Source organism: Dryas octopetala, chromosome 8, assembly GCF_963921425.1.
Source record: "Dryas octopetala chromosome 8, drDryOcto1.1, whole genome shotgun sequence".
NCBI lineage: Eukaryota > Viridiplantae > Streptophyta > Magnoliopsida > Rosales > Rosaceae > Dryas > Dryas octopetala.
This window is the reverse complement of record NC_141373.1, coordinates 12,285,214-12,306,229: the sequence shown is the minus strand read 5'-3', so window position 1 is coordinate 12,306,229 and position 21,016 is coordinate 12,285,214. Positions and strand designations below refer to the sequence as shown.

Sequence of the window (21,016 nt, the reverse complement as noted above, 5' to 3'; positions counted from 1 at the left end):
AGCATGAGTAAGAATTTAAAGTTTGAGCCATTAGATTGTCAAACACTAATTTTATTTAATTAATCTTTGTCCGTCTTTGTTACAGAGTCCCAATGTTCTTCATCAAAGGTTCAAAACGAATGGCACAACTAGAAAAATTGCCTTCCTTCGTTGGTTTGGTGTTGTAGCCATTTAATGAGGTTTTCCATGTACTGTGTTGCAACAACAATACAAGAAAGAGTTCTTTGGTGGCTTCAAAAGGGTAGTGTTTACGGCAAAGGATTTTTTCTTGATAGATAGACCATTAGGTTGTACTAATTAAGTTTGGAGGGCTAAGATTTAAAGAGGAGAGAAAAGGAAGGGACAAAAAATTAGAGAGGATCAGGTCCATATAAGTTATGTTCATAAGAGAAAAGCTCACCATTACAACTGTTTGTTGGAAGGTTTGACAAATTACAATTTTATGGGATTATTTTAAGAGAAAATTAGCCTTGAATCATGTAATTAGGAGTTGATTAAGTAATTAGATTTATTTTTCTAGTGAGGTATTGTTCTACTACTATAAATTCCTCCAAGACGGAGGAGAATAATACATAACATATTCATGTTTGTATAAACTTATTCAAACTCCGGTCACCAAAAAATTATGCAAACTCTAGTCATAAAAAATTTATCCAAACTTAAACCCGATCTGTTAACTTATCATGTTGCATGTATAAAATCTAAACTTTGTAAATTTAAAGTATTGTGTCATGTTTTATCCATTATTTTTTTTTTTTGTCAATCAAATGATAAAATATCAAAAATTTCTAAATATTAAATATATAAAATAAATAGAACATTTTATTAAACCACGAAACTTTTGTGTTATGTCTAACACATTACATGATCCAAAACATGTAAAAAACAATACATTTATGTTTTGAATTATAGGCTTATAGCCTACAAGGTTCTTTAAAAAAAACATACAAAAGTATTAATAATATATGTTAATATCATGAATGGACATTGACCTGTTAATATCAACCCGTTTAATCATATATGTTAAACTTTGTTACTCTCACATATTCCACAAAAGAATTGACTCTTAATTAATTTGTCATTTTGTTGTCTTGTCTCTAATGATTCTCTATCTCAATAATTTACCCAACAAAAAAAGGTCAAAGAATGTCTGAAAAAAAAAAAAGTCAAAGAAAATTGAAAAAATCAAACCTAATGTATTTATCCGTACTCATGCCACGTCATCATTATAGGCGATGACCATATTTTTTTCAAGATTTAAATTTTTACAAGTTGTTTTTTAAGACCAACAAAGTTTATAATAAATTGGAAAGTACTAGTAGTAAAGCTTTATGAGATAATTTTTATTGGTCCATTAACTATAAATGACAAATCATTAATTTTATTATTTAAACGGGTATATGCGCATTTGTATTTACATTTCAAGACAAAAAGCAACATTGAGGGCTTGAAAGTACCGTTGCACGATGGATCAAGTTTATCCCAACTGCAACTGCAACTGCTAAATCATTGCATCTACACTATATATATCTTCTATAAAAACCCACTAACTTTAAATTGTAAACTAATAAATCTCCTAATACATATTCAGATACATTGTAAAAATCATAATCACAAATATTAATATCCAAATAGAAATAAAGATAAAAAATTAATCGACAACTATAGGCTATAGCTACAACTTCTGTTGTACTACAGCTACGAATCTGCCCAAAGCACACGCCTCACGTGTGAGAAAATTATTGTTACTGTTACAAAATTTAATTGTTCAGGTCATTAAAAATAACAACTTTTAACTTGCATTCTCTTAAATAATTTTCAAGAGCTTTTAGCCTTTTAAGCGCTTGAAAATTAATAAAATTATATTTTGCTTTTAAGAAATGTGGCGTGTGTTTTATAAAAACGTATAAATAGAAGTACCTGCAAGCAAAAAACAAAAAGAGAAAAGCATATATAAAACCCTGGGGGCTGGGTCTCCACGTTCTTTGCCTCTCTCTCTCTGTCTCTCTGTCTCTCCTTCAAAATCCCCAAATCCAATTCCAACCCATCAAATCAATCGATCCATTCCAATGGCGACTCCATCCCCACGCGAAGAGAACGTGTACGTTGCAAAGCTAGCCGAGCAGGCCGAGCGCTACGAGGAGATGGTGGAGTTCATGGAGAAGGTGGTGTCCTCCGTCCCCGAGGGCGAGGAGCCCACAGTCGAAGAGCGCAACCTCCTCTCCGTCGCCTACAAGAACGTGATCGGCGCACGCCGTGCCTCATGGCGCATCGTGTCATCGATCGAGCAGAAGGAGGAGAGCCGCGGCAACGGCGACCACGTGGCCACCATCAAGGACTACAGGACCCGGATCGAGAACGAGCTCTCGTCGATCTGCGACGGGATCCTCAAGCTCCTCGACACGAAGCTCGTGCCCTCGGCCAACGTCGGGGACTCGAAGGTGTTTTATCTGAAGATGAAGGGGGATTATCATCGGTATTTGGCTGAGTTCAAGACTGGGAATGAGCGCAAGGAGGCTGCTGAGAATACCCTCAATGCCTATAAGGCTGCTCAGGTTTGGTTTGGTTTTGGTTTCATTCGGTTTCTGTTTGTGGGTTGTTTTAGTCGGGATGTTTTTGATTGTGGGTTCCTTTTGGATTTCAATATTATTGTGATTTCTGCTTCTCTTAGAATTGTGGTTTCTTTTGGAGTTGGAGATTTGGTGAATTTTGTCTCAGGTTTGGTTTGGTTTTGATTTTATTCGGTTTTTCTTTGTGTGTTATGTTAGTATGAATGTTTTTGATTGGTTTTTTTTTTTTTTTTTTCATTTGAATATTATTGTGGATTTATGCTTTTTTGTGATTTGCATATTATTGTGGGTTCTTTTGGATTTTGAGATTTGGCGAATTTGGTCTCGGGTTTAGTTTTGGTTGAGTTTATGGTTTGTTTAGGATGTTTTGGAGTTATAGATGGTTTAAATTGTTTTATTGGGCTGTTTGAATTTAGTGCTATGTCGTGGGTTCTTTTGGTTTCAAATATTGTTGTAGATTTATGCGTTTGACTGTTTGATTGGTGCTGGTGAATGGTTTTGGGTCAAATTTTGATTTTGTTTGGCTGGACATAGCAATAGAAAAGTGGGTTCTCGAGGCTTGATTTTGTTGAAGATATGCTCACTGGTTGCTTAGTGCAGGTTTGATTCAGTTTCGGTTATGCTTGAGAAAGATAATATCTAAGATCTTTGGATGTTCATGATTTTTGGCATAGATTTTTTGTGTGGTAAATGATTCTTTATACAAAATTCAGTGCATTTTTTTAATAATGTTTTATTCTTTTTTATTACGGTTCTTATCATATAAGGTTATCTGTATCCTGTGCTGAATCCCAAGTGGTATTTAATTAAGGGTAACTGCACAAATCTGTTTCTGTCAGTTAATTTTGAATTACATAATTGTTATTGACAATTGGAGATATACATTGTAGTAATATCCATATATTGAGGTTAAAACATTTTTAGTTGATTCTGTTCGTTTCTGAAATGATCTTCTCTGTTTTTGTTGTAATACTTTGTTTGCAGGATATTGCCAACACTGAGCTGGCTCCAACTCATCCCATCCGTTTAGGATTGGCTCTGAACTTCTCTGTATTTTACTACGAGATTTTAAATTCTCCCGACCGGGCTTGCAATCTTGCAAAACAGGTGAGGAAATTTACGTTGAAATGCTAGTGCCCTACTTGCATGCCCATTTGTTTCTCTCTCGGGATATTTATCCCCCAATAGAGTAAGTTTGTACAGGATATGATTTTATTGGGGCGTAATAGGTTTCCTGTAATGGGTTTCAGGAATGAACACACAAAATGAAACTAGGCCCCCTAAATTCAATGTTGGTATTGTGATGGTGCCACCAAAATGTGTTTTATGTTTCTACCAGGAGTTCCTTGGACTTGGAATCTATTTTACTGACTTGGGCTTGAATTGTCAAGTTCTTCTAAGTTGCAGAGGCTTTGCCATAATATGAGAGGGCTCTATCTTGCCTTTGCAGAGCTCACAAATTTGTAGCTCTGGCTCATCTCTCCTTTGGCATCTCCTCTATTCCCTCTCTCTCTGTGCACACACACACAATACACTCAGAAATGTGTTTTTTTTTTTTTTTTTTTTAATTCTCATGTTAAAAGTTGTATCCAAACCTGTGATTCTGACTCTCAAACATGATAGTAGGGTGAACTTTGAACATGATATTAGTTTCCAGGACTTTTCATATTCAAGTTTTTGTTTCTGCTGCTCCGGACTATTGTTAATAGATTTCTCATTTTGGTTTCTTCTTTTAAATTTTTTTATTTTTTATGTTTCAACTAGGCTTTTGATGAAGCCATTGCAGAGCTGGATACATTGGGAGAGGATTCATACAAGGATAGCACACTGATAATGCAACTTCTTCGTGATAATCTCACATTGTGGACTTCGGATATGCAGGTTTTGTTCCTATCTTCAATTTGTCTACACCCATAGATATATGTGCATATTTCTTTATATGGTAATTATTTATTGGTCATTTGCTTGCACCCATTTAGGATGATGGAACGGATGAGATCAAAGAAGCACCCAAGCGTGAGGGTGCTGAGACGCAGCAGTGAAGTTAGCCATCCATCTTGTTATGTCTCCAGGCACTATGAGCCTCTAGGAGTTTATGCCTCAAATTATGAATTTTGGAGGCATTGCTAGACTCTTGTGTGTTTTATTTTTCTTTTTATTTATGGTTTTTCTTGAAGGTTCAAGTACTCGGGTTCTTAACATCTCTATTTATAAATTATTAGTTTATAATCATTTATAAACTAATGAAAATTCTGATTCAAGGTTCAAGTAAGGTTTTCCCATAGCTTAATACTTGGTGGCTTTTTTTTTTTTTTTTTAATATTTAAAATGGCGAACTAATTAGTTCTGTATGAGTTGTCCTGCTTGCATTTCAGAGCTTCTATGCTTGGATGGCACATTTGACATATTTGAGCCAACTTTGCTTGTATGGGGATTTAAATGGCAAATTGTAGCACAATTAGTCATGTGGCGTTGTAAAAATGGTACAAAAAGCTCTCATCTTGTTGGATTTAGTAAAACAGTAGCTGTTTTTCGGTAGATGTAAAATAATATCTATAGTCGCAGAAAGGCATGTATTGTTTACATTGTCTAAGAAAAATGGGTCAATTGCTTTTAATCAAACGAAACAGATGATATGAGTTGCAGAGAAATGTGCATTTTCTTAGGTTGTCATGTGATCTCTTGGGTGATGCAATGAATAATAATTCTACAGACTAAAAAAATAAAAATAAAAAAAGCTTGGGTTATGCACTCTCTCTCCTATTTTGTTTTTCTCTTTCCTCTCTATCTCTCTGCGTATCCGGACTGGGCAATGAGTGAAGGGAAGAGAGAGGAAAGGAAAGAGAGGGACAAAAAAGGGAAGAGAGAAGGGGAGCATGGTCTGGGTGTTTTTCTATTTTTACTTTTCTTTTTAGTTTTGTAAATTTTAAAGGCAACAAGAAAAGTTTCAGGAGAAAATATTATAGATGGGATTACAACGAGCATTTAGGTATCAAAAGAAATTTCCTTAATAAAACCACCCAAATTTCTTTGAAGAGCACCTTTTTATTTCTTTGAGTTTTTTTAAATTTTGGTATTTGAGCTTTGACCCTTATAGTGGGCCTTATCTCAATTACATACTCAAATTATGAAACTTTTATTTTTGTCCAATTTTTGTATATAATGTGACTTCGGTCAAATAATGCTAACAAAATTTGGTTATGTGCCTATTATACACACGTCTTATTCTTAAGGTTAATTTAGTCTATCTATGAACTTGGGTTGACTAAAATGCCTCTTAACTTTTATGTCATTTATTAGTAGAATGCTTATATTTTCACTTTCTGTCCTATTTTTCCACTCACCATTAAATTTGAAAAGAAATAGAAAAACATTTTTCCCACCTCTTATTATTCCAATAATACCATTTGATATATCAACTCAAACACACACCTGCTAAACACTCTTATCACCCCCCCCTTAATTTATCATTCCACCCACTCATCCTTTTCTCAAATAGAAGAAAAAGAATCATATACTCATTCTATAATTCATTCCTAAATTCCAAATTAAATCCATAAGATTAATATTCGAATTCTAAATCAAAAGAAACATTAAAATAGAATGAATTATTGATCTAAAATTATAAATAAATATATAAATAAAAAGGGTTTAGGGTATAGAATAATCATACATTTTAATAGATGTATGGGCATCAACCAAATAGTATCATCAATTTTAAGTTTTGGTAACAGAGTAGAATTAGGGTTTATGGAAGAAAAGAATTAGGGAAAAAAATGAGTGGGTGGGATGATAGTTAAGAGGGGTGAGAAGAGTGTTTCGTAGGTGGGTTTTTGAGTTAGTATATTAAAGGGTATTATAGGAATAATGTGGTATGAATAGTGTTTTTATATTTTTTTTCAAATTTAATGTTAGGTGTAAAAATAAGATGAGTGGAGAAATAGGACAGCGGATGAGAATATAAGCACTTGTAACTTAGTATTATTTGACATCATATTAGGACAAAATAAAAATTGGGTATAAAATTGAGACAAACAATCATTTAGGTACCTAATTGAAACAATGGTCAAAGTTCAAGAGTTTCAAGTACCAAAATTGAAAAAAAATCCTTTTTTTTTTTTAACTACAACCTGTGGTATTTTTTACTTTTCTGTAATGTGTGTTTTTTTTTTTTTTTTAAGCTATATTAACGAAAGTGTCTAGACTGGAGGTAATGAAATTGGCCACATCCTTTTCTATATAAAGATGAACTTAAACAATTGCCACTTTCATTTGACGCTTGATTGTTGATTAAGGAAATGTGGTTCAAGGACAAAATAGTCTTTGTAGCAACCTAATAAATAGAACTACACAGCTTACAGTGACAGTAAAATGGCTCCACATTGTGAATTGAACACACACTCATGGTTATATTGGATCACCTAGGAAGACATTTATAATTTCAATACTGAATAAAATTTCCGAGAAGAAAACTCAAATCATCATTTTGTTCAGAAATACATAAAAGTGGAAAACCAACAATGTGCTTCAAGAACAGAATTTGAGTGTACAGACTGCAATGTGCAAAATAAAACTACAAACAAGAAAGCAAATTATGGATAAAAAAAAATAACTGCAACCCTTTAATGCATGACAATCCTGATAAACTGATAAACTCTTCTTCATTGTTTAGTTGCAACTCTCTGACAATCAAGATATGTTACATAAACCATGCTGATTACAGCTATAGTAACAAGTCTTAATACTTTGAGGAGTATCCAAATTGCAGACAATGCAGATTAGAATAGTAGCCAGATTACACATCCAAGTTGGTCTAACAAGCTCCTAAAACTCAAACCACACATTGAAGCCAGATTACACATCTTAACTATTCCATTCACATCATTACATTAAAAATAGATTAAAATCGAGATCTGCAAAAAAAAAGTACAACAGATTTAGAAATAATGCAATCATTCTAAAATCCTTCATCTATAAAAAGCAAATAATCCATTTCTTTACCAGTGAGTATAGTTATGTTACTAAGGTTGGATGGAGTCAGTTCTCCTTCATTGTAAGGCTGAAACAATGTTCGAATATATCATATATAGCATTATACTCTGCAACATTATACGAGAAGAAAGAATTATAAAATAAATAAAACAATCTGTTTCCTCAAAAGCCAATTTTCCAAGGGTGTCTGGCATTTAGGACTTCAAATATAACAAATAACAGGCAAAACATTACAAAGCCCCAACTGTAAAAATGCAAATTAATCCTAATATATGGTTAGCAATTAATAAAACAAATAAGCAGAACTGGGAGTAGCATACCGCAATTGTAGCAAAAGTTTCATTAAGAAGCAAATACAATCTAATAAAGAAATCAAGTTCAGTAGTCCATTGGAAATCTTCCTTTACTGTCAAAATAAGGGAACCACATGCTATAAGCTAATTTTTTTACTTTCCTTTTTGTTGTACTAACCAGTTCCTATCCTGGATTCAAATCCGGGTCACATGGACACCTTTCCCTTAAGATGGGGTTACCAATACCCCATGAATATCATAGAAGACAATGGAATAAGCAAGCATAGTAAAATCGTAATAGTATGGTAACAATACTGATTTATAAAAACTACAGAAGCCGAAAGTCAAAATGCCTAAACATAGTTCTCAGAGGATTCTATTACTGATGTACGGACCTTGCCTAAATAAAACTGCAGCAGCTAAAAGGCAAAATGCCTAAACCTATTTCTCAGAGGATTCTACTACCTATTTACACTCCTTGGCTAAATAATAACTGCAGCAGCTCAAACAAACATCATTAGCTCAGGCCTAGTGTAAACATTATGCTCCTCATCCTCCAGCAAAGGGTATGCTGCTACAAGAGCATCTTGAGCTCCAATATACAGTGAGTTGTAAATCTTCCAGTACACCTCCCTAACCTTCCTAGCTGGATGGAACAGCCCCTGGAGACAGTAATTAAGCACAACAGCAGCACCCAAAGCCACTCTCATCCCTTCAATGGCTTCCATGACAGCATTTATAACATGTGGGGATGTCTCAAATATGTTTGGCCACACATAGTTCAACAAGTGGACTAATGCGTCCTCACAACCCAATCCAGCTACTCCCAAAGCCATGTGCTTGACAGCAGAAGCTGCAGTTTGCCTGTGAACCAGATCTCTATCCATGAGGGCATCCTCAAGCAATGGGGTCACTGCATAGATATAGTCTTTGCCCATTTCACCAATGTACTCAAACAGGAAAGAGAGGGATTTCAAAACACCATTCTGCACATTAAGCTCTGGAACACGATACTCATTCATCAGTGCTGGAAGAACTGTAAAAGGAGAACAGGTTTCGGCTACTATTGCAATTGCCACAGTGGTGCAAACACGGTTCTGTCGCTCCTGCACCTTGAGATTGTTCAGCAGAGTTGCCAGGACATCTTGTGGGCCAATGGCTTTTGCAATGTACCCAAAAGTGTTCACAGTAGCTCGCCGGATACCCTTCTTGTGAGCCTTAAGCATCTCAAGAAGCTCGAAACAGATCCTCATCCACTCCCTTGCTGGAACAAACTCAGCACCACGGTCAGCAATACGACCAACAAGGTCAATACAATTCTCCTGGACTTTCTCATGCCTATTCTTCAAAATTGGAGTCAACCTAGGAAGCAAATCCTTTATGGGAGGTGTCATCTTTGTCATACCAATAACATTGACAATTGCCTTCAGTGCTCCCAGAATTGATCCCAGAACTTCTGGGTACTCTTCTCCCAAATACTCGTACAAGACAACACCAAGATGACCCATCAGTTGTTCCTCTTGGCACTGCTTCATGACAACAGCAATCCTAGAAATAAGATCTGCAGCTTGCTGTCTGACCTTTGCACTCTTGTTATTCAAGCGCCACTTAATGGTACCACAAATCTGGGGAAGGTAAGGTTTCACCCTCTGCCCAAGAGAATTCACTACTGCACCAAACCCATTAAGCATCACATTTGCATCATCACTGGTCTGCTCTTGGAAAGCATAAAGGATACCATCAATGAGAAGCTCCTCCAACCGAGCATCAATATCAGATGCACCCAAGTTCACAACCACCTTCTCAATTGTCTCCATAACCATTCTCCTATATGGTTCACTCTCATCCTTGAGATCCTCAACAATTCTCCCTACTATATCAGCAACACTCACTTTGTTTGCTATCTCCACAGTTGTTTCCACTAGTTGCCTGTAGTTTCTCCTATCCAAAGCCATCCTTCTAACCCAGAAGTTTCTGAAAAACTCAGGAAGAATATCATTTCTTATATAATCAGGCTCTACACCTTCTGTACTCACACACTGTTTCACCACTTTGAGCACAATTTTCTTCATTTCTTCATCAGGAGACTGGAACTCTCGAATCAAGATAACCATTACTTCCTTTGTATAGTAACTAGCATATAATGCATCCATAAGAGGAATAATAAAACCAATCGCCTTCAAGAAGGCAGCCAAAACCTTACCACGGTGAGATCTAATACCCTTCCACAGTGGCTTCAAGACAGAGTCAAAGCTTTCAATACCATAAGGGGCAGCAGCCTCAGCAAGAGCAGCAAGAGAGAGCGCAGTAATTGTCCGGACCTTCTGATTTTCATCACTCAGACCATTTTCTATAATCTCCACAAGAGACCTCAAGTGGGGAAGAACGGCACACCCAATCAAAATGGCAATCTGCTGAACAATCTTTATTCCAGTGTGCCGTGCTTGCCATGATTTCTTGCTCTGACACACAGCTTTCAAGAATGGTAAGAGGGCAGGAATGCCAAGAGCAGAAGCAACAACACTGAAAGCTCTAGCAGTAGTGTTCCTAACATATTCATCAATATTATCAATATCCGGACGCATGGCTGCAATCATAGTAGCCAAACCAGCTGCTTTACTAAGATTGGAGATAATTTCTCTCCCTTCAACACGCGCATAATAGTCTTCATCAATCAATAAAGGTTCAATCACAACAAGAATCTTATGCACATAAGGACGTACCAATTCATCCAATTTATACAGCACTCTATCGATAACCTTAACCAAAAGATGCCTCTCTTGGTCTTCCAAAGTGGGTTGCATAAGCAAAGGCAAAATTCGGTTAAACAATGGGCCAGCACCGAACTCACGAGCTTTATCAGTAAGCTGCCTCAACGCTGTCTTTCTCTGCGGTGGAGTACCGTTCTTAACCTTAAGCAAAAGCTTCATAATCTTCCGCTCTTTCTGTTCATCAGGAGACAACTCTTCCTCTTCATCTTCATTCAACAATGCCCCAAAGTACTGGTAATCCTCGGGCTTCATAAAAGGCAAGCCACCGGGCATCTCCTTTGGCACATCAAACTGCTGCCCACGATTCTCTTCCGGAATGGAATAAAGAGGAGTACCCATTGGAGTCGGGGTTGCGAGCAGCTTCCTCGCTGGGGTCCTAATCGGAACATACGAAGCTGGAGGCTCCAAAATCTTATAACCCTCTTGAGGAAACATAGCATCCAGCTCTTCATCAGTCAACGGCCTATTCCTATCCTCAATGTCCTTCTCCCATCTCAACAAATTATACTGCTCTGGCGTAAACGAGCCACGCAGATTAATGGCTCCGGGCGTGGGCGTAGGAAGATCAACCCCACCAACAGGAGTCACACCAGGTGTATAGACCGCAGCAGGGGTTGCCCCAGCCATTGGGGTCGCACTCCCCATTGTCGCAGGCGTCTCATCCCACCTGGACCTCTGTCGTTTCGGAGTAGGTGTGGCCATTCCCGGAAGCTTCGGAGTCGCATCCCAAGTCATCCCAGCCGGGGTAGCCCCCGGAGTAACAGCTCCAGCTGGAGTGGCATCCGAATCTACCAACCGCCCCGGAGTCGGTGTCTCGTCCCACCGGTTCCTCCTCCCCACCCCCGGTGTCGCCTCCGACACTCTCCCCGGCGTCGGAGTCGCATCCCACCTTCCCGGGGTCGCCGCATCCGGCAAGTCCCAATCCGAAGTCTTGGCCTTCTTCGCCCCACCTTCATCCTGGGACTGGTCCCACCTATTCCTCCTCTTCTGAGACCCCGCCGCATCCGAATCCGCCTTCTCGCCTTTTTCCGGCGGCGCCGCCTTTCCCGCCTCCTCCTCCTCCTTCCTCTTCTTGGCAATCGCCCTCAAAGTCTCGTCCTTCTCCCTCTTCAGAGCCTCCTCTCTCATCACATCGGCGTAAGTCCTCACCGACGGGTCCGGAGTCTTCTCCCCCGACGCAAACGCGTCGTGCCGCTCCGGCGAAATGATCCTTTGCAGCCTCCGCCTCCGATAATCATCCTCACGATCGATAATCTTCTGCGACTTCTTCAACCCCGAATCCTCGTCTTCGTCACCGCCTCTCGGCATCTCCTTCATGAGGTTCTTGGGGGCCGTGTACGACGCCAATTTTCGCGCCACTTCATTGTCCATGCCCTCCAAATTCTCCTCGTCGTCGTTGACCGGGATTGACGATACGTAGGCGTCCTTGTCGGTGCCGCCATAGAGGTCCGTATCGAAGGTGACGGAGGTGAGCGAGGCTAATTGCTGCTCCATCCTCTTCCTCTCCTCCTGGGTCTTCGCTATCTCTGGGTCGATAGACGCCATTATTTTAGGGTTTTGAAACCCTAGAGATGCAGAAATGGGTATTAGGGTTTCAATTCAGAAATTGGCGGTCGTACTCGATTCAGAGTCTCAATTCACAAGTGTTCTCTACTAGGCTCGGGGATTACCGACTTTCCAGATCAGGCTTTGATAGCCAATAAAACAAGTCTAGTATTTGAATTTTGTCGTTAGGTAAAATTGAAACGAGGTTGACTATAGCTTAACAGTTTTTGATTTGCCTAATTTTTAAGTGCAATTTTGGACATGTTTACTTGAAAGTTCCCTCCTACTATAGGATTAGGGCATTAAAATTGGGATACTTAATCCATACCAGTTCCATCCCGTTCTATCCCCGTTCTATCCCGTACCATTTAGGTTCCATAATTTTCGAGATGATCTTGTACCCATCCTGAATACAATGGGATGGAAACGATACCAACATTTCAATCTTATCTTATTTCGTATATAATTAATTTTATTTTACTTTTCCCCTGCTTTCATTTTTTTTTTCTTCTTTGTTCTGTCATCCCCCCTAGATTCTCTGAAACTCTCTCCCCTTCCCCGTGCTTCTCCCTCTTTCTTCCCAAGTGCTGCGCAAAACCCAGCCACCCTACTCACCACATTGAACCACCACACCACCGAGCCTAGACCCAGAACCACCGAAAACCTAGCAGAAGAACCTAGACCCTAGCCACCCCACTCATCATCATAGCCACGGCCAGACCCAGCTAGTTCCGCCCTTGTTCCAGCGACCCAGACCACTGAAGAGCCTCCTTTGTTGATGCAGGACCTCCCTCAACCCTCCCTTGAGCGGCCAGCCCCTCACATCCGCTATAATAGCTCGGAGAAGCTCCCCCACCGCTAGCCTTCCACCATGGATTCCGATCCCGAACCGGCGAACCCATCTCGTACCATATAGTTTGGTATTGCCACGGGACCATGGTCATCCCGTTCTGATCCCGTCCCGAATACAAATTCCAAGATTGGGAACGAGATGAGGTCAGTCTCATCCCCCCCCCCCCCCCGATCCTATGCCATGGCCTACTACTATATCACCAGATTGTAAAAAATCAATCAAATTGGTAATTATTTAGTCATATAAATTGTGCAAACAAATATAGTCCAGCATATTGGAAGGAGGTTGATAGTATGAAAATGGCTTAATAATTTTTTATTTGACTAATTTTTTTTATAAAGAAGATCTTGAACATGCTTACTTGAAGCTCCCTCTTAATATATGACCATGTTGTTTGTGTTTAGTAATTCCAAACCAGGTAATAATTACTCCCAAGTCTAGTTTTTGAAAAAAATTTAAATGGAAATACAACTAAATAAAAAATTAAGTTAAAGCCCAATTTATTCGCGTATGTGGGCCTTGAAGCCATAAACAAGCTACCGAGCGCTCGGTAGTTTACCGAGAGCTCAGCGAATGCAGATTTTAGGTTGCAAATGCATCTTTTTATGTTGCAGATGCAATTTTTTAGGTTGTAAATGACATATTTTAAGTTGTAAATGCATGTTTTAGGTTGCAGATGTTGGGATGAGATCGCAGATGCAGGTGAATTGCATCTGCAACTATCGAGCGCTTGGCAAGAACCACCAAGCACTTGGTAGGATTTTTGTCCTGCAACTTAAATTTTGGACTATGTGGATTTGGGCTTATATTTTTTTATCATTTTGGGTTTCTACTTAAAGTATCATACTGTTTGAATAAATCATTAAAAAAAAGATATTTGGGGTGTTTAGGGATGAAAATTAGGATGTGTAATGGTTGCAAATGAAACACGGATTCAAAGTGAGTTGCAAATGGATCTAATTTGAGTTTTAAATTGTCAACATACCCTTTTTCAGGATTGCATAGTTGATAAATAAATTTCAAAAAGTTTTAAGAAATTTGGAAGGGATTTAATTTCCAAGATAATTGGAGCAAATTTGATTGGTTGTGGTTGCATCTTCTTTTTACTATTAGATTGCCTACACACTCTTGCCTGGATCAAACTAGAGTTTATTCATTTGAAATTTGAATTGTTTATTTGATTTTGCAATTCAAAAGCTATTGTGAGAAAAGTGCTGCTAGGGATCCCAAATACATGTAGCAGTGTGTCATAGATCCATATCAAGGCCCACCTAAAACTCATTTATTTACAACAAATAAAACACTAACATATGCACTTCCACATAATTTGGAATCCAAATTTGGGATATAAATTTGGGATCTATAGTATTATTCTTGTGAGAGTAGCAGTCAATCTTTACATGAAAGGGAGGCATTAATTGGCTAAAGGGAAAATTTTAGCAAAATTTGGGATATACCTCTATTTTCAGTTTCAGTTAAGGATAATGTTTTCACTTTGATTCAAACACGGACTATTATTACGATTTGTTTTAATCTAGGATTTTTGTCAATTATGTTATAAAAAACGTCTATTCTTTTAAAAACTAATTTTTAAAAATAAAACTAAAATAATTATAAAAAATTTAAAACTAAAATATTATATAAAAATTTATATGAAAAAAAAAGGGAAGGGGATGGAGAAACACTCCCACCACCGACCCTCACCACCCCTACCTTCTCTTTCCCTTGTCTGGCCACTGCTGATGACCCCCCTCCCCGGTGGCGGCCCTCCTCTCCCTTCTGCTCTCTCTCTCTCTCTCTCTCTCTCTCTCTCTCTCTCTCTCTCTCTCTCTCTCCTGGGCGCAAACGTTGCCAAATCCAAGGGGTGCACCAAGGTATAGTTGGATCAATGTTGGTAAGAATAGTTATTAATCAATTATCAACAATTATCGACAATTATTCACTATTCTCCTATCAAGTATTATCGAATGGCTCATAGGGCAACGATCAATATGAGCATAGTAATACTATTTGTACAAACTTACCAGGCCACATTAACTTTATTTGCTTAATCCTGATACAGAATTAATAATCCACTCCTCAAAAGAAAAAAAAATCTTGATACAGAAAATGGTTTTTTTCATATTTAGTACCTGAACTTTGACCATTGTCTTAATGTGGTACCTAAACTTTTATTTGTCCCAATTGAGTACCTAAACTTTTATTTTGTGTCTAATAGATACCAAAATGAATTTCTGTTAAAATTATCAACAAAAGTTAGGGGCAATATAGTCACTTCAAAAAATTTATTTTTTAATTTTAATTTTTAATTTTTTTTGTTTGTTGTGTGTTTTTTTTTTAATAATTTTAAACATATAAAGAAAATAATTAAAATATACTTTGACTATATTGCCCCTAATTTTTATTGACAATTTTAACAAAAATTCATTTTGGTACCTATTAGACACAAAATAAAAGTTTAGATATTCAATTGGGACAAATAAAAGTTTAGGTACCACATTAAGACAAGGGTCAAAATTTAGGTACTAAATATGAAATAAACCCTACAGAAAATGTCTACTATCCCTTATTACTTTATACAATTTTAATAATAGATTAATAGGTTAGAAATTAAGGATAATATAGTAAATAGATCACACAATTAAAAACAGAGTATTCACAACAACGACGCGCGTACATGTTAGGAAGGTTGGTGGTGGCGCTGATGACTCAATCGTTCACATTAGCAACACCATCACCACCACCAGCAATTTCCCTTAATCTCTCCCGCGCTGCTCTACGCGCATCACCTCCATACGTATCATCACGCGCCACCCAAACAATCACAATGAGCACCACCACCAACAACAATAAAGAACAACATGACCCTCTCGACTTCTCGAGTCTCGACGCCACATTCAAGCAAAAACGGATCCTCCGGTCAAACGTCCGCAAAGCTCTCAAGGCCATGGACCCAACAATCAGATCCCATGAAGGTAATAAGCCACACTTCACCTTAGTCTACCAGAATACTCTGCCTGAATTCCATTTTGATTCAAATAAACAAAAACCCAATTACTGCAACGTTTTTATTGTTTTAGATAATGCCATTCAGAGTATTGTAATGGAATCCCCGTGGTTTAAATCTAGGCAAAGATTGTGTGCCTATATAAGCTGCAGTGCTTTACGTGAAGTTGATACCTCCAAGGTGTTGTGTGAAATTCTTCAAAGTCCACTTAAAGGTGTAATTTTTATATATGCCCATTTCGAAATTTTAGTTTTTTAGCACGCTATTGTAAATTTGTACCCTGAAATCAAATTTTTTGAGAAATAAATATTTGGGTTACTTAATTTTATTTATTTATTTATTTGTTTTTTATGTTTTATGAAGATGGTAATGTGCAGGTGAGGAAAAAGCTTTATGTTCCGCGTGTGGAGGACAAGAATAGTCATATGAGAATGCTTACCATCTCATGTGTTGATGATCTCGTTGCGAATTCAATGGTCATTTTAGAATCATCTCCGGTGGATGCTGATGGAAATGAACGTGAAGATGGTAGGTTTCATTCATTTTGGAGAAAGAAAAATAATCTTACAAGCCCTGTCAATAATGTCTAGATTGTAGTCATTCATTACGATTTACATTTTCTCTGCTTTAGACCACAAACACTTATGAGACTTCCAGCCGAAATTTGAGTATTTGGGCAACTAAAATTTTTACTTCATAAAAATGAAAAATGAAAGGTTACTATTTTATCCCATCAGTTGTTTTGGTAACAATTTCGTGTCAAGTTATGCGGTTGGATTAGATTTGACTATGGGTCAAGGTTTCCTTTGCATTCCCAAATGATGTGTGCATGACCCCTATTTTGGTTCATGCAGTACTCATGCTTATTTTGTTTTTTGAGAAGACAATGCTTCATGCTTATGTAAGTACTCTGATGACTAACATCTCAAATAGCTATGTGTGCGCACCAAGAACAGAAAAATAAAAGAAAAGCTGCGTCAAAGTTTTAACGGTTCAACTTGCAAATTGCAACTACTACTAATTTTACAAAGTCCCTAATACTATTCTTCTCTCGACATATCTAAAATACATACTAGATGAATATTGCCATGTTGGTGCACCATGAAAAGAGTAAATAAAAACTTAATGTTGTTGACCATGTCAAGTGTTTGGAAAGTAAAGATTGTTTCAACGCTATCTATTAGTTTCAGTCTTTATCATGGTATCCTTTTCTCAAAAGCCAACTAACCTCAATCAATTTTTCCAATTATGACTATTTTTCAAATATAAACCATCAAATTTTGACCCATGTATGCTGATGCTTATTTTGTTGATTTGTGTTATGTTGCTTGTGTGGTTTGTAATGGTTGAATTAATCTAAGTAATTTTTAATCAGGTACGTACCTCAGCATGGAAAGTGAGATACATGCATATAGAACCAGAGTCTATAAGTACTTAAACAACTTGGTTCTGAAAACTAAACTCTATAGCAGCCATGAGCACCTCATCAAGCTTACCCTTCTGCCTGCTAATCTGCCTCACAGTTTCATTGCTTCTTCTTCCCTCACCCTCCCATTCTGCAGACCCTGATCCATTACAAGACTTCTGTGTTGCAGATCTGAATGCCTCCATATCAGTCAATGGCTTTCCCTGCAAACCAATTTCAAAGATCACTTCAGATGACTTTGTCTTTGACGGACTAAGCAAAGAAGGGAACACAACCAATCCCTTTGGGGCGACTGTAACACCTGCGAATGTCCTTTCATTTCCTGGGCTCAACACTCTTGGGATATCCATGAACAGAGTTGACTTTGCTCCAGGGGGAGTCAATGCTCCCCATTCGCACCCTCGGGCAACTGAGTCTGGGGTTGTCATTGAAGGGAAGCTACTTGTGGGGTTTGTGACAACTGACAATGTGTTCTACTCCAATGTTTTGAGTGCTGGGCAGATGTTTGTGATTCCAAGGGGACTTGTTCACTTTCAGCGCAATGTTGGAAAAGGGAAGGCCCTTGCCTTCACAGCTTTCAATAGTCAGTTGCCTGGCGCTGTTGTACTTCCTTCAACTCTATTTGCTTCCAAGCCTTCAATCCCTGACCAAGTGTTAACTAAGGCCTTTCAAGTAGATGAAGATGTCATCAACAACATTAGGTCCAAGTTTGGCTTTTAATTAAAATACTATGGAATTAGTTTGATTTTGTTTGAAGATTGTGCTGTTAAAAGGGCTTTGTCCCTCTTTATTATTATTTTTTTGTTGTTGTCATTTTGTCCTGTCTTGTTATGCGACTCAGTTTTTATGTTGTTGGCCGTCATATATATTATAATAAAGGAAAGGTTATACTTCTTCATATTGACAGAGGCACTTTGGTCCAGTGCAAAAATCTTATACATGCACAACCACTCTTTCAAATTCAACCCCTTACAATTTACATGTCAGTCGTCATGTGAGGAATGTTGTATACGATGGTTGTAAGCTAGAATTTATCGTCTCTCGTCTATAGCAAAGCGAAAGAGGTGTATTGAGGGGCAATTTTGGCAAGGAACTCAATCAATGTGTTTTCTAAGCAGATTATTACTTTGCTCATAATGCAGAGAATAAACAATTAAGCATATATGGTTGAAAACATAAGAAGAATTAATTAGGAATGAGGTATATAGAGCTTAACAAATTATTAGACCACCAAAGATTGAAACTTTTAATTCATCTAATCCTTGTATAAATTCTTTGATGTGTACATCTCTACTCTAACTGATAAATCTAGCAACAATTTGGTATGTGAGGAACAACTAAACAAGCAAACAAATTTTTCTTTAAGAAGAATTTAATCGAATTACATTGGCAACTCATGGAATACATTTTTCAATTCCTTCGCGCAACTTATTTAAAAAAATAAATATATATTAGGGAAAGCTCAGGTAGGAAAGTGGCCTGGGTACTTGGACTGGGCTTCTTGAGTTGGGCGGCTGTATGTGAATTTTTGGGCCCGTTCTATTGAATAACCAGCCTTGAGGATTTAATAGTCACATGAGAATGCTCAACTTCTCATGTATTGAAGATCTTGTTGCGAATTCGATGAACAATGTTTTTCAACCAGCTCTGGTGGATATATGCTGATGGAAATGAACATGAAGATGGTATGTTTTACTCATTTTAGAGAAAGAAAAATTAAGAACCTTACAAGCCTCATCGATAATGTCTAGATTGTACTCATTCTTTGCCACATTTACAATTTCTGTGCTTTAGACCACAAACACTAGTGAGACTTACTGCCACCATTTGAGTATTTGGGCATTAAAATTGGAACTTCATAAAAATGTGAGGTTACCAAAGAAGTTAAGCTGGGATTAACATTTAAGGCTTGTATTCTGATTTCACAACTTTTGCTCCATTTGAGGGTGATTCTGTTGAAGCCTCAAAGTTTATGATTTTGTTTAATGTCTGTTATGGCCTAAAAATTGCCTCAGCCACGTGGACGGTCGAGATCAACCACAACACGCCTCGCCGTAGGTTGGCGAGCTTTGGCGTAGATGCGAGTGTGCCACTAATCGGCTCGGAATAGCCGATTAGAAAAATATAATATTTAATGCGAAAAAATAAAAATAAAATGTGATGCGTCAAATTAAAGATCAAACTTTTAACTAACAATTGTGCGATAGGAAAAGGAATGGGAAAAACCTATCCAAGTTCTTTTCTTGCCTAGATCGTCTAGGACTTTGAGAATGAACAACCAAAATATAAATAAAAGAGCAATATGAATTTAAAAGAGAGCTTAATGAAAAATAGCACTAAAATAAATTCAAAGAACAAGAGGTGTCCTTGATAAAACCCAAAATACAAGGAAATTACATAAACATAAGGAAATACAACTAAAAGGGCCTTGAAAGACTTTGCAAATGAAAATAAAGAGAGATTTGAGAAATAAAAGCCAAGGAGCTGAATTGGGAATAAAAAAGTTGCTGAAAATTTTCACATTGTTTGCTAGTTTTTGGGGTTGTTTTGAGGGGAGATTGTTGTTTTTTAGATTGCATTGTGAGCTTCCTTTTATAGTGGTCTAATTTCTTTGTCCTCAAGTTTTGTAGTCACGTGTGTAGCTGTGAATGATTTGCTTTTTGGAATAGATAGACAGCTGTAAATGAGTTGCTTTAGTAGTGAACAACTGTCTATGAATTGAGAATGAGATAAAAATTATGAGTTACTCTTGAGTTATAAACATGTCCAGCCAAAGGAGAAGTAATATGGGCAGCCGAGAGGCCTTGGATCGATTAACACTTGATTAATTGCCCTCCTTTTATTTCAATTTGCTGGCATCCCGCAAGAAATATCACAGCATGCTCTCTTTGAATTCAAAGAATATTCACGTGGGCCATGTAAACACTCTCTTCCATTTCTCTTTATGTGTACCACAATCTGAAGACTAATCAATTGTCTAAAACAGGGGTAGGATGGGAACATTTCTCAGTCATATAGCTTTCAACCAGTGTTTCTTAGAAGACCCACTAGTAATCTGTTCTTAAACATGATTAGCCTTTATTTTCCTGAGTCATGGCACAACTCTTGTGCTCCCTTCACCCTGACCTATTCAAGCTTTGTGTACATTAAGTCTAGCAATTGGCAGCAACCCACCCTCTGTATGTGTCATTTTGGTTGCTCCCTTCTAGTATTAATACATGCCTTGGTATGGAAGTCAGTATAAACAGTGTTCTTGGTAATATGGTAGTGTTGTATTTTAGTTAAGATTGGTGGCTTTTTCTTAATGGCTTTTTTGCAGTTGCACTGTCCTAATCAGCCCATGGCCAGCTGCCTTAGACAGGCATAGGTTTTGACTCCCGGGCAGGTGTTTGTGATTCCAAGGGGGCTTGTTCACTTTCAGCTCAATGTTGCCAAAGGGAAGGTCCTTTCCTTCACAGCTAGCATTCAACACTCACTTGCCTGCCTCTGCTGTGCTTCCTTTGACTCTATTTTCTGCCGCGCCTTCAATCCCGCACCAAGTATTAACTAAGACATTTCA

General features: G+C 37.7%; 3 protein-coding genes and 1 pseudogene across 3 annotated transcripts; 3 read left to right on the top strand and 1 right to left on the bottom strand.

Annotated features, from left to right (window-relative positions):
* The first annotated feature begins 1,961 nt into the window (after positions 1–1,961).
* LOC147277292 (14-3-3-like protein 16R) lies at positions 1,962–4,838 on the top strand. The gene is made up of 4 exons (XM_086253576.1): positions 1,962–2,555; positions 3,555–3,677; positions 4,335–4,451; positions 4,550–4,838. The coding sequence occupies exons 1-4, from the start codon at positions 2,070–2,072 to the stop codon at positions 4,610–4,612; spliced, it is 789 nt and encodes a 262-aa protein (XP_086109702.1). The 5' UTR covers positions 1,962–2,069; the 3' UTR covers positions 4,613–4,838.
* Positions 4,839–7,862: 3,024 nt separating this feature from the next.
* Positions 7,863–12,326, bottom strand: LOC147277291 (uncharacterized). Its single transcript, XM_086253575.1, has one exon. It carries the CDS (start codon positions 12,169–12,171, stop codon positions 8,359–8,361), a length of 3,813 nt encoding a protein of 1,270 aa, XP_086109701.1. The 5' UTR covers positions 12,172–12,326; the 3' UTR covers positions 7,863–8,358.
* Positions 12,327–15,701: 3,375 nt separating this feature from the next.
* LOC147277290 (5-formyltetrahydrofolate cyclo-ligase, mitochondrial-like) lies at positions 15,702–17,432 on the top strand (the record flags this gene model as incomplete). Its single annotated transcript, XM_086255619.1, has 4 exons — positions 15,702–15,999; positions 16,105–16,245; positions 16,395–16,559; positions 17,407–17,432. Coding segments are annotated over exons 1-4 (630 nt in total), but the record flags the coding sequence as incomplete, so codon positions are not given.
* Positions 17,433–17,505: 73 nt separating this feature from the next.
* On the top strand, positions 17,506–18,177 carry LOC147277289 (germin-like protein subfamily T member 2 pseudogene; annotated as a pseudogene).
* Positions 18,178–21,016: the final 2,839 nt, after the last annotated feature.